A 13,378-nucleotide genomic window follows, 5' to 3' on the forward strand; every position below is an offset into this window, starting at 1 on the left:
TGAATATTATCACTGGTGCCCCGACTTCCTAGTTAATTACAGTTACATGATTAAGTTAGATTAATCATGTAATAATAATTACAGAGAATTTATTTGATAAAAATAAGATGACAGGACACACCTATTCATTCCAGTTTTTTTCTTTTTGTTCACTATTCTCTACATTGTAGAATAATAGTGAGGACATCAAAACTATGAAATAACACATATGGAATCATGTAGTAACCAAAAAACTGTTAAACAAATCAAAATATATTTTATATTTGAGATTCTTCAAAGTAGCCACGCTTTGCCTTGATAACAGCTTTGCACACTCTTGACATTCTCTCAACCAGCTTCACCTGGAATGCTTTTCCAACAGTCTTGAAGGAGTTCCCACATATGCTGAGCACATGTTCACTGCTTTTCCTTCACTCTGCGGTTCAACTCATACCAAACCATCTCAATTGGGTTGAGGTCGGGTGATTTTGGAGGCCAGGTTATCTGATGCAGCACTCCATCACTCTCCTTTTTCAAATAAATATGCAAATGTGATATTTCAGTTTATTATTTTTAATACATTTGCAGACATTTCTAAAAACCTGTTTTTGCTTTGTCGTTATGGGGTATTGTGTGTAGGTTGATGAGAGAAAAAAACAATTCAATCAACTATAGAATAATACTGTAACATAACAAAATGTGGAAAAAGTCAAGGGGCCTGAATACTTTCCGAATGCACTGTATGTGAATGCATTGCATTCAATGGGGGGGTGGGGGGGGATTAGTGTCACAATATTGATGCCTAGAGATACGCTTCACACACATTACGCTAAGTGAATACATTGCATTCAATGAGATTGATGCATAGATATGGATAGAGTAGTTGACACATAAGTCAATTGCATTCATGTCTGTCCGTTCTTTCTCTCTCTCTCGCTATTCTCTAATAATCTAATCTCTCTCTCTCCATCCCTACTTCTTTTTCTCTCCCTCTCTTTGCCTCTCTCTCTCTGTCTCTCTCTCTACCTCTTCTTTATCCCACCTCCTCTTCTCTCTTCAACCCCCTTCTTCCATCCCTTTCACCCTCTCTCTCCCTCCTCTCCCTCTTTCTCCCTCCTGTTTCTCCCTCTCTCTATCTATTCTCTAACTCCCACTCTCCATCTCCGGTTTTGTGCCCCCCTCAGGCTCTTGCGGTGGAGGAGATCTTTGTGGGCTATACTCCACCTTTTCTCAAGGTAGTAAGTTGGTGGTCTTTTGATATTCCTATGGTGGTGTGCTTTGGCAAAGTGGGTGGGGTTATACACTGTCTGGTTGGCCCTGTCCGGGGGTATCGTTGGACGGGGCCACAGTGTCCTCAGTATCTATGCTGCAATAGTCTATGTGCTGGGGCTTGGGTCAGTCTGTCTTATCTGGTGTCCTGTGTGATCTTAAGTATGCTCCCTCTAGTCCTCCAAACTCTTTTTCGCTTTCTCTCTTTCCCCTCCTGGAGGACCTTGGTGCCAGCCCTAGGACCATGCCTGACGACTTCTGGCTGTCCCGTCCCCAGTCCTCCTGGTCATGCTTCTGATCCAGTTTCTGCTTTTCTAAATGTGACTATGGAACCCTGACCTTTAACAGGGCACTGCCAGAAGAGGACTGGCCATCTCTCAGAGCCTGGTTCTTCTCTAGATTTCTTCCCAGGTTCTTGTCTTTCCAGTGAGTTTTTCTTAGACACCATGCTTCTACATCTGCATTACTTGCTCTTTGGGGTGTTATACTGGGTTTCTGTATAGCACTTTGTGACATCAGCTGATGTAAGGGCTGTATAAATACTGTATAAATACATTTATAAATACATTTAATTGATTCTCTTTCCCTCCTTCTTTTGTTCCCTCCCCCCTCCATCTCTCTATCTATTCTCTAATCCCCCCTCTCCATTTCTCTCTAAAGGAGTTAGAGCGAGAGAGACAAAGGAAGAAAAAGGGAGGTAGAGTGGAGGGAGGGAGGGAGACAAAAAGAGAGAGAAGAGCGAGGGAGAGGGCAATTAGAGAATAGAGTGAGAGAAAATAATGAATACAGTTGGCTTCTGTGTCAACTACTTGATGCATATCTATGCGTCAATCTTATTGAATGCAATGCATTCACTTAGGCATCATGTCTCTGATACTTATCTTTAGGCGTCAATAGTGAGACACAAATCTTCCCCCCATTGAATGCAATGTATTCAACTAAGCATCATGTCTGTGAAGCCTATCTCTAGGCATCAATAGTGACACTACTCTTTCTCCCATTGAATGCAATGTATTCTCTTAGGCAACATGTATCTGATGCTTATCTCTGGGTCAATATTGTGATACTAATCTTCCCCCAATATAATGCAATGTATTAACTTAAGGATCATGTCCGTGATGCCTATCTTTAGGCATCAGTATTGTGACACTAATTATCTCCCATTGAATGGAATGTATTGAATTATGTACCATGTATCTGATGATTATCACTAGGCATCAATATTGTGACATCAATCTTCCCCCCATTGAATGCAATGTACTACCTTACGTTTCATGTATGTGTTGCTTGTCTCTATGCATCAATATTGAGACACTTAATTCCCAACTACTGAATGTAATCTTTTCACATAAGCGTCATGTTTCTTTAATTAGTATTGTTTTGCAAAATGGGCATAAGTGGGTCGTAGCTCTACTACGTCCGATGTAAAATGTCCTCTGCGCCGGACCTAAAAATGATGCCTGCTACTCCTGGGCATAGATTCCATGCCTAATATGGAAAAGGCAGAGGGTGTAAAATTGGGACCTTTTCATGATATGCACAGAAAATAACAGCAATTTATATTTTCAAAAGGATGTGAGTCTTGTGGTCATACAGTTGAAGTCGGAAGTTTACACACACCGTAGCCATTTAAACTCAGTTTTCACAATTCCTGATATTGAATCCAAGTAAAAATTCCCTGTCTTAGGTTAGTTAGGATCACCACTTCATTTTAAGAATGTGAAACGTCAGAATAATAGTAGAGAGAATGATTTATTTCAGCTTTTATTTCTTTCATCACAGTCCCAGTTGGTCAGAAGTTTACATATACTCAATTAGTATTTGGTAGCATTGCCTTTCTATTGTTTAAATTGGGTCAAATGTTTTGGGTAGCCTTCCACAAGCATTCCACAATAAGTTGGGTGAATTTTGGCCTATTCCTCCTGACAGAGATGGTGTAACTGAGTCAGGTTTGTAGGCCTCCTTGCTCGCACACGCTTTTTCAGTTCTGCCCACAAATGTTCTATAGGATTGAGGTCAGGGCTTTGTGAAGGCCACTCCAATACCTCGACTTTGTTGTCCTTAAGCCATTTTGCCGCAAATTTGTAAGCATGCTTGGGGTCATTGTCCATTTGGAAGACCCATTTGAAACCAAATGACTGATGTCTTGAGATGTTGCTTCAATATTTCCACACAATTTTCCTACCTCATGAAGCCATCTATTTTGTGATGTGCAGCAAAGCACCCCCACAACATGATGCTGGGATGGTGTTGTTCGGCTTGCAAGCTTCCCCCTCTTTCCTCCAAACATAACGATGGTCATTATGGCCAAACAGATCTATTTTTGTTTCATCAGACCAGAGGACATTTCTCCAAGAAACAATATTACAATATTTACAATATTACAATAGTACAATATTTGTCCCCATGTGCAGTTGCAAACCGTAGTCTGGCTTTTTTATGGCAGTTTTGGAGCAGTGGCTTCTTCCTTGCTGAGCAACAATTCAGGTTATGTCGATATAGGATTAATTTTACTGTGGATATAGATACTTTTGTACCTGTTTCCTCCAGCATCTTCACAAGGTCATTTGCTGTTGTTCTGGGATTGATTTGCACTTTTCGCACACAAAGTACGTTCATCTCTAGGAGACAGAACGTGTCTCCTTCTTGAGCGGTATGACGGCAGCGTGGTACCATGGTGTTTATACTTGCGTACCGTCAGCTGTTTGGAAATTGCTCCCAAGGATGAACCAGACTTGTTTTTTCAGAGGTCTTGGCTGATTTCTTTTGATTTTCCCATGATGTCAAGCCTTAGTTTGAAGGTAGGCCTTGAAATACATCCACAGGTACACCTCCAATTGACTCAAATGATATCAATTAACAGAAGCTTCTAAAGCCATGATATAATTTTCCGGAATGTCCAAGCTGTTTAAAGGCACAGTCAACTTAGTGTATGTGAACTTCTGACCCACTGGAATTGTGATACAGTGAATTATAAGTGAAATAATCCTTCTGTAAACAATTGTTGGAAAAAATGACTTGTGTCATGCACAAAGTAGATGTCATAACCGACTTGCCAAAACTATAGTTTGTTAACAAGACATTTGTGGAGTGGTTGAAAAACAAGTTTAAATGGCTCCAACCTAAGTGTATGTAAACTTCCAACTTCAACTGTATTTCAGAACCTCATCTTTTAAAGTCAATCGCAAAATAATACACTTGTGTCTGATCAGATATTAGCAAATTAATAGATGAGCTGCCACCTCCACTTATTTGCCCAGCCAGATGTCAAGGAAACAAATATATAGACGGCGATTCAATGAAACTAAAACAAAACGGTTGGATAACTTTGGTAGTTTCAGTAAGCAACATAATGATAAATGCCTACAATAGCATTAGCCTACTTTATTCCAATATTTTTTTATATTCATTCCCACAGTAATTATTGATTGATCCATCCAGTTGTGGTTGAGAAAACATGCATGCGTAGTGGTGGGCTTTGCGAAGTGATGGGACCTGCCTCGTAAAGTTCAGAACTGCCACAAGGATGCTAACAACCTAGTAATGGGCGCTACCAAGCAACCATCATTATGAAGCTTCACATCTCATGAACCCGCATTGCTTAAGCCAGACTTAGCTACAACGAGTCTTACTTTTGGTTGGTGCAACAGGTGTAAATTCTGATCCCAAAGTCGGATGTAGCTACGCCCGACCTAGCATTTAAGACCAATTTGTTTACACCCAACTGATGCAACCAGCTCCAAGTGTCTAGAAGTAGGTATTTCCCAGATGGCATGGAGACCGAGAGGTTGGTCACTTACACATCAAAGCGGAGGTTCTGCTTCTCTTCAAAGAAGAAGTCCAGGAAAAACTTCCGCACAAAGTTTGGATTCAACGTGTTGTCAATCACCTCTGTTCTACCAAACTAAAACAGAAGCCAGAGAAAGAAAATACAGAGGTGACAAAGTGAACCTCCCATTTCTGTTTAATCCACCAGAAAAGACAGAACAAATATTACAACAAATATTAATGGTTAAACTCAAATATACTAATTGATACAAAACAATTATTATTGGATATACACTACCGTTCAAAAGTTTGGGGTCACTTAAAAATGTCAGTACATTTCTAAGTGGCCCCGAACTTTTGAACGGTAGTGTGTGTAATATATATATATATATATATATATATATATATATACAGTGCCTTGCGAAAGTAAGGCCACATTTCAGGCTTCAAACATAAAGATATAAAACTGTATTTTTTTGTGAAGAATCAACAACAAGTGGGACACAATCATGACATTTATTGGATATTTCAAACTCTTTTAACAAATCAAAAACTGAAAAATTGGGCGTGCAAAATTATTCAGCCCCTTTACTTTCAGTGCAGCAAACTCTCTCCAGAAGTTCAGTGAGGATCTCTGAATGATCCAATGTTGACCTAAATGACTAATGATGATAAATACAATCCACTTGTGTGTAATCAAGTCTCCGTATAAATGCACCTGCACTGTGATAGTCTCAGAGGTCTGTTAAAAGCGCAGAGAGCATCATGAAGAACAAGGAACACACTAGGCAGGTCCGAGATACTGTTGTGAAGAAGTTTAAAGCCGGATTTGGATACAAAAAGATTTCCCAAGCTTTAAACATCCCAAGGAGCACTGTGCAAGCGATAATATTGAAATGGAAGGAGAATCAGACCACTGCAAATCTACCAAGACCTGGCCGTCCCTCTAAACTTTCAGCTCATACAAGGAGAAGACTGATCAGAGATGCAGCCAAGAGGCCCATGATCACTCTGGATGAACTGCAGAGATCTACAGCTGAGGTGGGAGACTCTGTCCATAGGACAACAATCAGTCGTATATTGCACAAATCTGGCCTTTATGGAAGAGTGGCAAGAAGAAAGCAATTTCTTAAAGATATCCATAAAAAGTGTTGTTTAAAGTTTGCCACAAGCCACCTGGGAGACACACCAAACATGTGGAAGAAGGTGTTCAGGTCAGATGAAACCAAAATTGAACTTTTTGGCAACAATGCAAAACGTTATGTTTGGCGTAAAAGCAACACAGCTCATCACCCTGAACACACCATACCCACTGTCAAACATGGTGGTGGCAGCATCATGGTTTGGGCCTGCTTTTCTTCAGCAGGGACAGGGAAGATGGTTAAAATTGATGGGAAGATGGATGGAGCCAAATACAGGACCATTCTGGAAGAAAACCTGATGGAGTCTGCAAAAGACCTGAGACTGGGACAGAGATTTATCTTCCAACAAGACAATGATCCAAAACATAAAGCAAAATCTACAATGGAATGGTTCAAAAATAAACATATCCAGGTGTTAGAATGGCCAAGTCAAAGTCCAGACCTGAATCCAATCGAGAATCTGTGGAAAGAACTGAAAACTGCTGTTCACAAATGCTCTCCATCCAACCTCACTGAGCTCGAGCTGTTTTGCAAGGAGGAATGGGAAAAAATGTCAGTCTCTTGATGTGCAAAACTGATAGAGACATACCCCAAGCGACTTACAGCTGTAATCGCAGCAAAAGGTGGCGCTACAAAGTATTAACTTAAGGGGGCTGAATCATTTTGCACGCCCAATTTTTCAGTTTTTGATTTGTTAAAAAAGTTTGAAATATCCAATAATTGTCGTTCCACTTCATGATTGTGTCCCACTTGTTGTTGATTCTTCACAAAAAAATACAGTTTTATATCTTTATGTTTGAAGCCTGAAATGTGGCAAAGGGTCGCAAAGTTCAAGGGGGCCGAATACTTTCGCAAGGCACTGTATATATATATATTACTGTATAATCTTCGTAAATTATCTCATAAAAAAGTACTGGTGGAGTTATGTCACACATGCAGCTCATAGCAATATATGGAAATGTCTGCTCTATCCAAAATACAAACAACAGATTTCAGCATTACCGTAAAAATGTAGGAGGCAAGTGGAAGTGGGAGAAGGTGATGAACTTTTCTTTATCCAAAATTGGTTTAAGAATATTGTGATAAATAAAGAAGTTTACCTGTTCCATTTAAGGACCAAAAAATGTGGAGCTATGCCATATATACATGTTGCAAAATAGTTGGGAAGAGATATTTGATTTGCCAATTCAATGGCACAGGGTTTATGACCTGATAAACAAAGCATCGCCGGATTCAAAACTTCTAGTTTTTCAATTTAAATGATTATTCAAAATTCTTGCAACCAATAGAATGTTATGTACATGTGGGATACCACCATCCAAGCTCTGCAGAATCATTACTAGATCACTTGTTTTGGTACTGCTAATATGTACAGTGCCTTGCAAAAGTATTCACCCACTTGGCGTTTTACCTGTTTTGTTTCATTACAACCTGGAATTTAATATACATATGGCATATATAAAATATATGGCAATTAGAAATCAAAACTAGATGTTTTTTAGAGATAGATGGGAGGGGCTGATGGTAGCTGAACTGGGGGACTAAAAACAAATAAAAAGATAACTAATGTAAATTATACTGTGTCCGTAAAATGTATATAGTATGTTTAAGCTAGAAGTAAAAGCTGAAGTATTGTTGTCCTTTAGTTTACTTAAATAAGGGGATGGGTGGTAGGGTTCGGGGAAAATAATACACATCAGGGATTGGAAATTATGCAGACAATTACATTGATAGAACCCACAATCTATCTGCAATATTAAAGATGATCTAACCCCTATTGTTTTATATAAAAAAAATAACAGAACCTCAATCAAAACATAATCTCTGTGATAGATATCAGTATAAGCCATTTTTTTTTTTTAAATTTTACCTTTATTTTACTAGGCAAGTCTGTTAAGAACTAATTCTTATTTTCAATGACAGCCTAGGAACAGTGGGTTAAGTGCCTGTTCAGGGGCAGAACGAAAGATTTTGTACCTTGTCAGCTCGGGGATTTGAACTTGCAACCTTTCGGTGACTAGTCCAATGCTCTTACCACTAGGCCACCTTGCCGCCCCATTTGATAATTAATGACACAATGTCACTATAAATCTAAACATATGAACGTTTACATTACTAGCAATTACTGCCTGGCAATCAGACACTAATCCCCATTGGGCAGAGTGCCTGGCTGGTATGCTCCTATAGCGCAGAGTAATAAACTATTGATCCCTGCACTGCCTCAATACCCAGCTCATGTCCTTAGTGCCCAGTGCACATAATCCCAGCTATCAACTCTGTCCCTCCCAAGCCATTATTATGCCTGGGAGGGTAGTTTATTGGAACCCTACCAGCCTACCTGGTATCCATCGACCAAGGAACATCCCATGATACCTGTTCTATTTTGGGAGGTGTTCTTGAGGTACGATTGGTTAACGGGTAGTGGAGCCTTGCTGGGAATGTTAGAATATAAATTGTGTTGTTAAGGGGAAACGCTTTCAATTATTGTGAAGTGACTGAAACTAAGAGGTCTTAGTTATAGTATGTCAACGCTACAGTACAGAGGAAACAAATAGATTTACTCAACACCATTTTAATCTTAGTTTACAGTAACACCGTTGGACTAGTAACCTTCCGACCATTTTAATCTTAGTTTACAGTAACACCGTTGGACTAGTAACCGGAAGGTTGCAAGTTCAAATCCCCGAGCTGACAAGGTACAAATCTGTCGTTCTGCCCCTGAACAGGCAGTTAACCCACTGTTCCTAGGCCGTCATTGAAAATAAGTTATTGTTCTTAACTGACTTGCCTAGTTAAATACAGGTAAAAAGTAAATAAAATAAATTGTGAAAAAAAGTGTGTATCGTTTTCAACCCTTAGTGTTGGTGTCTCAGTGTATGTGGTAGTGATCAGAAATCGAGAGAAGGGGAATCAGGCAAGGTGCTTTGGCTTGTGAGTCTTCACTAAATGAATGGTGCAAATATGTCTGCAGCTGGCTATGGAAAGTTTACTCTGCTGATTGCGTTACAATAATTATGCCCTCTCATTGATTAACCCTGCCGCATTGAATAAGCAGGTGGAAGACATTTTGCTGTAAGGGGATGAGAGAGAGAGAGAGAGAGAGAGAGAGAGAATGTTGTGGATGTGAATATTTAACGGACCCTCTAGAGCTCTAGCCATTTGGGAAAATGTGGCTTCTTCACTACCTGAACCTATCTTATCCTTTCTGCTTCTTACCCCAGGCCATTCTACACTAATAGGAATGATGGTAAAATCCATGCCAATTACTGATCATGGCTAGTGGTGCCTTAACCCACTAGTTAGTTAAGGAAATGTGCTGGGCAGTGCAGAATGTTTGGACTTGTGGCATTCAGACAAGTGACACTAATGTCTCAAATGTTTTCTAATTAATACTGCTCATTGATATACAAATGCAACCACCTTCGGCATACTTATGTGATTTTGGAACAATCCGAATAGAATAATATCAGAAAATCTTTTCAGTGTCAGTGGCTCAGCTACCTACTGGGCACAGGCGTCAGTTGAAAGTCTAGTTTTGATTTACATTTAGGTTCAAAGCTAGGTGAAAAAAAGACAAAATGACTTATTGCAAATCCAAAGAGTTTTCTACGTTGATTCAACGTCATCACATCAATTTTTGGGGTTTGAAATGATGTGAAAACAATGTTGATTCAACCAGTTCTTGCCCAGTGGGAAAAAAAGAAGATGGAACAACATGAGTCTCAGTCCGGAGGGTTCTTACATTTTTCCCCAATCATAGAAATCAGTACCTGTAAGTTAGCAGAACAGTGACTAAAGACGAAAATGCAAAAAGCTGAAAATAGAACTTTTCCACTCACCTCCATCCACTCTTTGGTCCCGATACCCTGAACATACAGCACAACCACTGCATTGAAAGAGACAGAGTTAAAAGAAGGCCATAAGAGAACTTCTGAATGTAGAGTATTCAATAATGGGCAAGTCTTCAACAAACTAAAACCAAAATGTCAAAACATTAAATTAGAAGAGAAAACTAATTTGGTAGAATAGGTTCAGGTTGGTCACATTCATTTAAAACAGCTCATCAGCGGTTGAATGTTGGGCATTAGCAGTATAATCCACTTCGCTCTGGCTTCGTGCAGGCAATTAAAAAAAGGATATCTTCTAATGACCAATTAAGAACATTGAGATAACAGCATCGGGGCAAGTGTCCGAGTACCTTGGCAACGTTACTGTATTTGTAAATGCTGTTCACTGCACCCATGGTAGGTTTGTCACACTGAGGATTTTTGCTAGCTAATGCAACTAGAAACCACTTGGGCAACGATTATGCATAACTATGCCGACGAGCTGCCCAGATACAAACCACTTGTGAAATGCCACGTTAGAGAGCAAAATCCCTTGGATAATAATTTTTAAATGTTTTATTTAACCTTTATTTAAGCAGGCATGTCAATTAAGAAAAAAATATCCTGTAGGGACGGGGTTAAAAAATAAAATAAAATATGTAAGACCAAACGGACAACACAGACAGAAGAAGAAACTGGTAATAGCACAAATACATCAGGAAACAAACAGTGTGTGTGTGTGTGTGTGTGTGTGTGTGTGTGTGTGTGTGTGTGTGTGTGTGTGTGTGTGTGTGTGTGTGTGTGGAGGCATGTGTATGGTGTGTGTGAAGTTAAACAACATGCTTCCTTACTTAAGGCAACACAAACTAGTGACATCGGGTGACAACTAGAAGCATTTACTGTACATGTCTCAACAACCTGTTCATCTATTTATGCTTTGAACTCCAGGACACAATTTCAAGACTAGGGGGCTGAGTAATGAAAGGACCTTTTCTATGCTCGGTTAAAACTTTCAGGACTCTTAGTCTAAAACAAGATTGAGATCTGAGCGGATAGACAAAATGGCAACTTTCCTAAGAACGTACCAGTGTTTGAGCTTGCGTGTTGCTAGTGATGTCAATCGAACAGCACAGTAGAGATCACAATGGTGAGTTAGACATCTCTGATTGGTGACAAAAGAGCTACATGATACACAGGGTCAAGAGCTTTCAGTGTAGAGCTTTTGAGGCTTGCAAACATGAATAGTATCACCATAGTCCAATACAGAGAGAAAAGTACAATGTATCAACTCCTTTTTGGCAGCAAAGGAAAAACTGACTTTGTGCCGGGAATAAAACCCAATACGCAGCTTAAGTTCTCTATATGGTTGGTGGAGCTCAAATTGTCATCCACTTACACTTGCTCTATAGAATGTCCTTCCAAGGTAGTAATTACATGGTTTTCTGAGAATTTAGTATTGGAAAATACGATGCATTTTGTTTTAGAGGAATCCAGAACAAGCTACAAATCGTACAGATTATGTTGAATGATGTTTTTGTTTTTTCAAAAGCCAAACTGCTGCCAGTTGAATAAGAGAACAGTGCCATCTGGGTTCGATTTGACAGGTTTGACCAGTAATCCCAACGCATTTCAATCTATGCACCAAGACATTATGGTCCACAGTGTCAAGTCTATGAAAACAGATAAACAATGCAGCTTCCTATCCAGGGCATAGTGAATATCATTGAACGTTTTCAAAGTTTGAAACCCACCAAGCCTGTGAGGAAATAAACTAGTGAGGCCATAGAGGAGTTAAAGGGCTGCCTGGCCTCCACTGATTCCACATTTCTAAAGATGAAAGCACCAACATTCACAATTACACAGAGAGTGTCACAACTTACATCAGTGTCTGTGAGGAAAACTGAATTCCAACCATCACTTTTTTCAAATTCAACAACAACAAAACCCTGGTTCACTGCTGAACTCAGAGTACTGTGCTCAGCCAAAGAGGTGACACATAGGAGCAACAACAAAGAGGACTATAGAACTGCTAAACTTGCGGCTCAACAAGGACATTGAAGTGGCCAAAAGTCGTTACAAGGAGCAGCTAAAACAACAATTCTCCACGACTGCTTGTCTGTCTAGAAGGGTCTCTGAATGAGTTCTAATGAGTTCTAAATGTAATTTTAAATCATAAAGAGCCCTCAGCCATCAAGAGTCTCCTCAGCTATCTTGCCCCTCAACTGACAACACCCTCAGCCATCAAGTGTCCCCTCAGCTATCTTGCCCCTCAGCTCAAAACACCCTCAGCCATCAAGAGTCTCCTCAGCTATCTTGGCCCTCAGCTGACAACATCCTCAGCCATCTGGACTCTCCCCACCCCCCACTGACTACTTTCTTCCCTGTCCCCCTCCCTCTCTCCCTCCTTCTAGCCAACACCAGACTGCCCTCTTCCTTATCATCACAGAAAAGGAGGTGAACAAGCTCTTCAGAAGGCTGCAAGTCCAGACCGGATTTCCTCAGCCACAATAAAGAACTGTGCTGACCAGCTTTCCTGTTTTCACGCACATATTCAATCAGTCTCTAGAACTATGCACTGTACCTGCCCGCTTCAAATCCTCCACCATCATCCCATTCCTGAAGAAACAAAAGGTGACCAGCCTGAACGACTACAGACCTGTAGTGCTCATGAAAACCTTTGAGCACCTGGTCCTGTTCCATCTCAAAACCACCACCGATGCCCTCCTTGACCCCATGCAGTTCAAATAAAGAGCAAATAGGTCTGTGGACGATGCCTTCAACATGGACTTCTCTACATCCTTCAACACCTCGACAACCCAAGGACATACGTGAGAATACTGTTTCTGGACTTAAACTCAGCGTTCAACACAATCATTTTGGACCTGCTACAGCACAAACACACCAAGCTGTACATTTCAGACTCCATCTGCTGGTGGCTCACCGACTTCCTGACCAAGAGAACAAAGCATGTTAAGATGGGAAAACATCTTTCAAACTCCCTGTCTACCAGCACAGGGGCGCCAAAGGGTTACATGCTCTCCCCCCTTCTCTACACCAATGACTGCACCTACAGCGACGCATCTGTCAAACTACTGAAGTTTGCTGATGACAGTCAATCTCCGACGACGACGACAAGTCCAAGTACCATGGATAGGTCGACCGCCTGGTGGCTTGGTGCAGTCACAACAACCTGGAACTCAACACAGTCAAAACAGTGGAGATGGTGGTTGACTTCAAGAAATGACTTCAAGAAATATACGGCCAAGTCATTACAATTCCTGGGGACTATCATCTCCCACAACCTCAAGTGGGAGGACCACATCACAGAGGTGACCAAGGAGGCTTGGCAGAGAATCTACTATCTGCCCCAGTTGAGGAAACTCAAACACTCTC

The 13,378-nt window shown here is 40.5% G+C and overlaps 1 protein-coding gene across 3 annotated transcripts in view; it reads right to left on the bottom strand.

The window, feature by feature from the left end:
* Positions 1 to 13,378, bottom strand: part of cpne5a (copine Va) — a 107,492-nt gene that overhangs the window by 71,854 nt on the left and 22,260 nt on the right. For all 3 annotated transcript variants that reach the window (XM_064957703.1, XM_064957702.1, XM_064957700.1), the window contains exons 3-4: positions 9,998 to 10,044; positions 5,049 to 5,152 (exon numbers count right to left, since the gene is read on the bottom strand). In XM_064957703.1, the coding sequence (XP_064813775.1) occupies positions 5,049 to 5,152; positions 9,998 to 10,044 (151 nt within the window). The remainder of the gene's footprint in view (positions 1 to 5,048; positions 5,153 to 9,997; positions 10,045 to 13,378) is intronic.

The sequence above is a fragment of the Oncorhynchus masou genome, chromosome 33 (genome assembly GCF_036934945.1).
Source record: "Oncorhynchus masou masou isolate Uvic2021 chromosome 33, UVic_Omas_1.1, whole genome shotgun sequence".
NCBI classification, from domain to species: domain Eukaryota; kingdom Metazoa; phylum Chordata; class Actinopteri; order Salmoniformes; family Salmonidae; genus Oncorhynchus; species Oncorhynchus masou.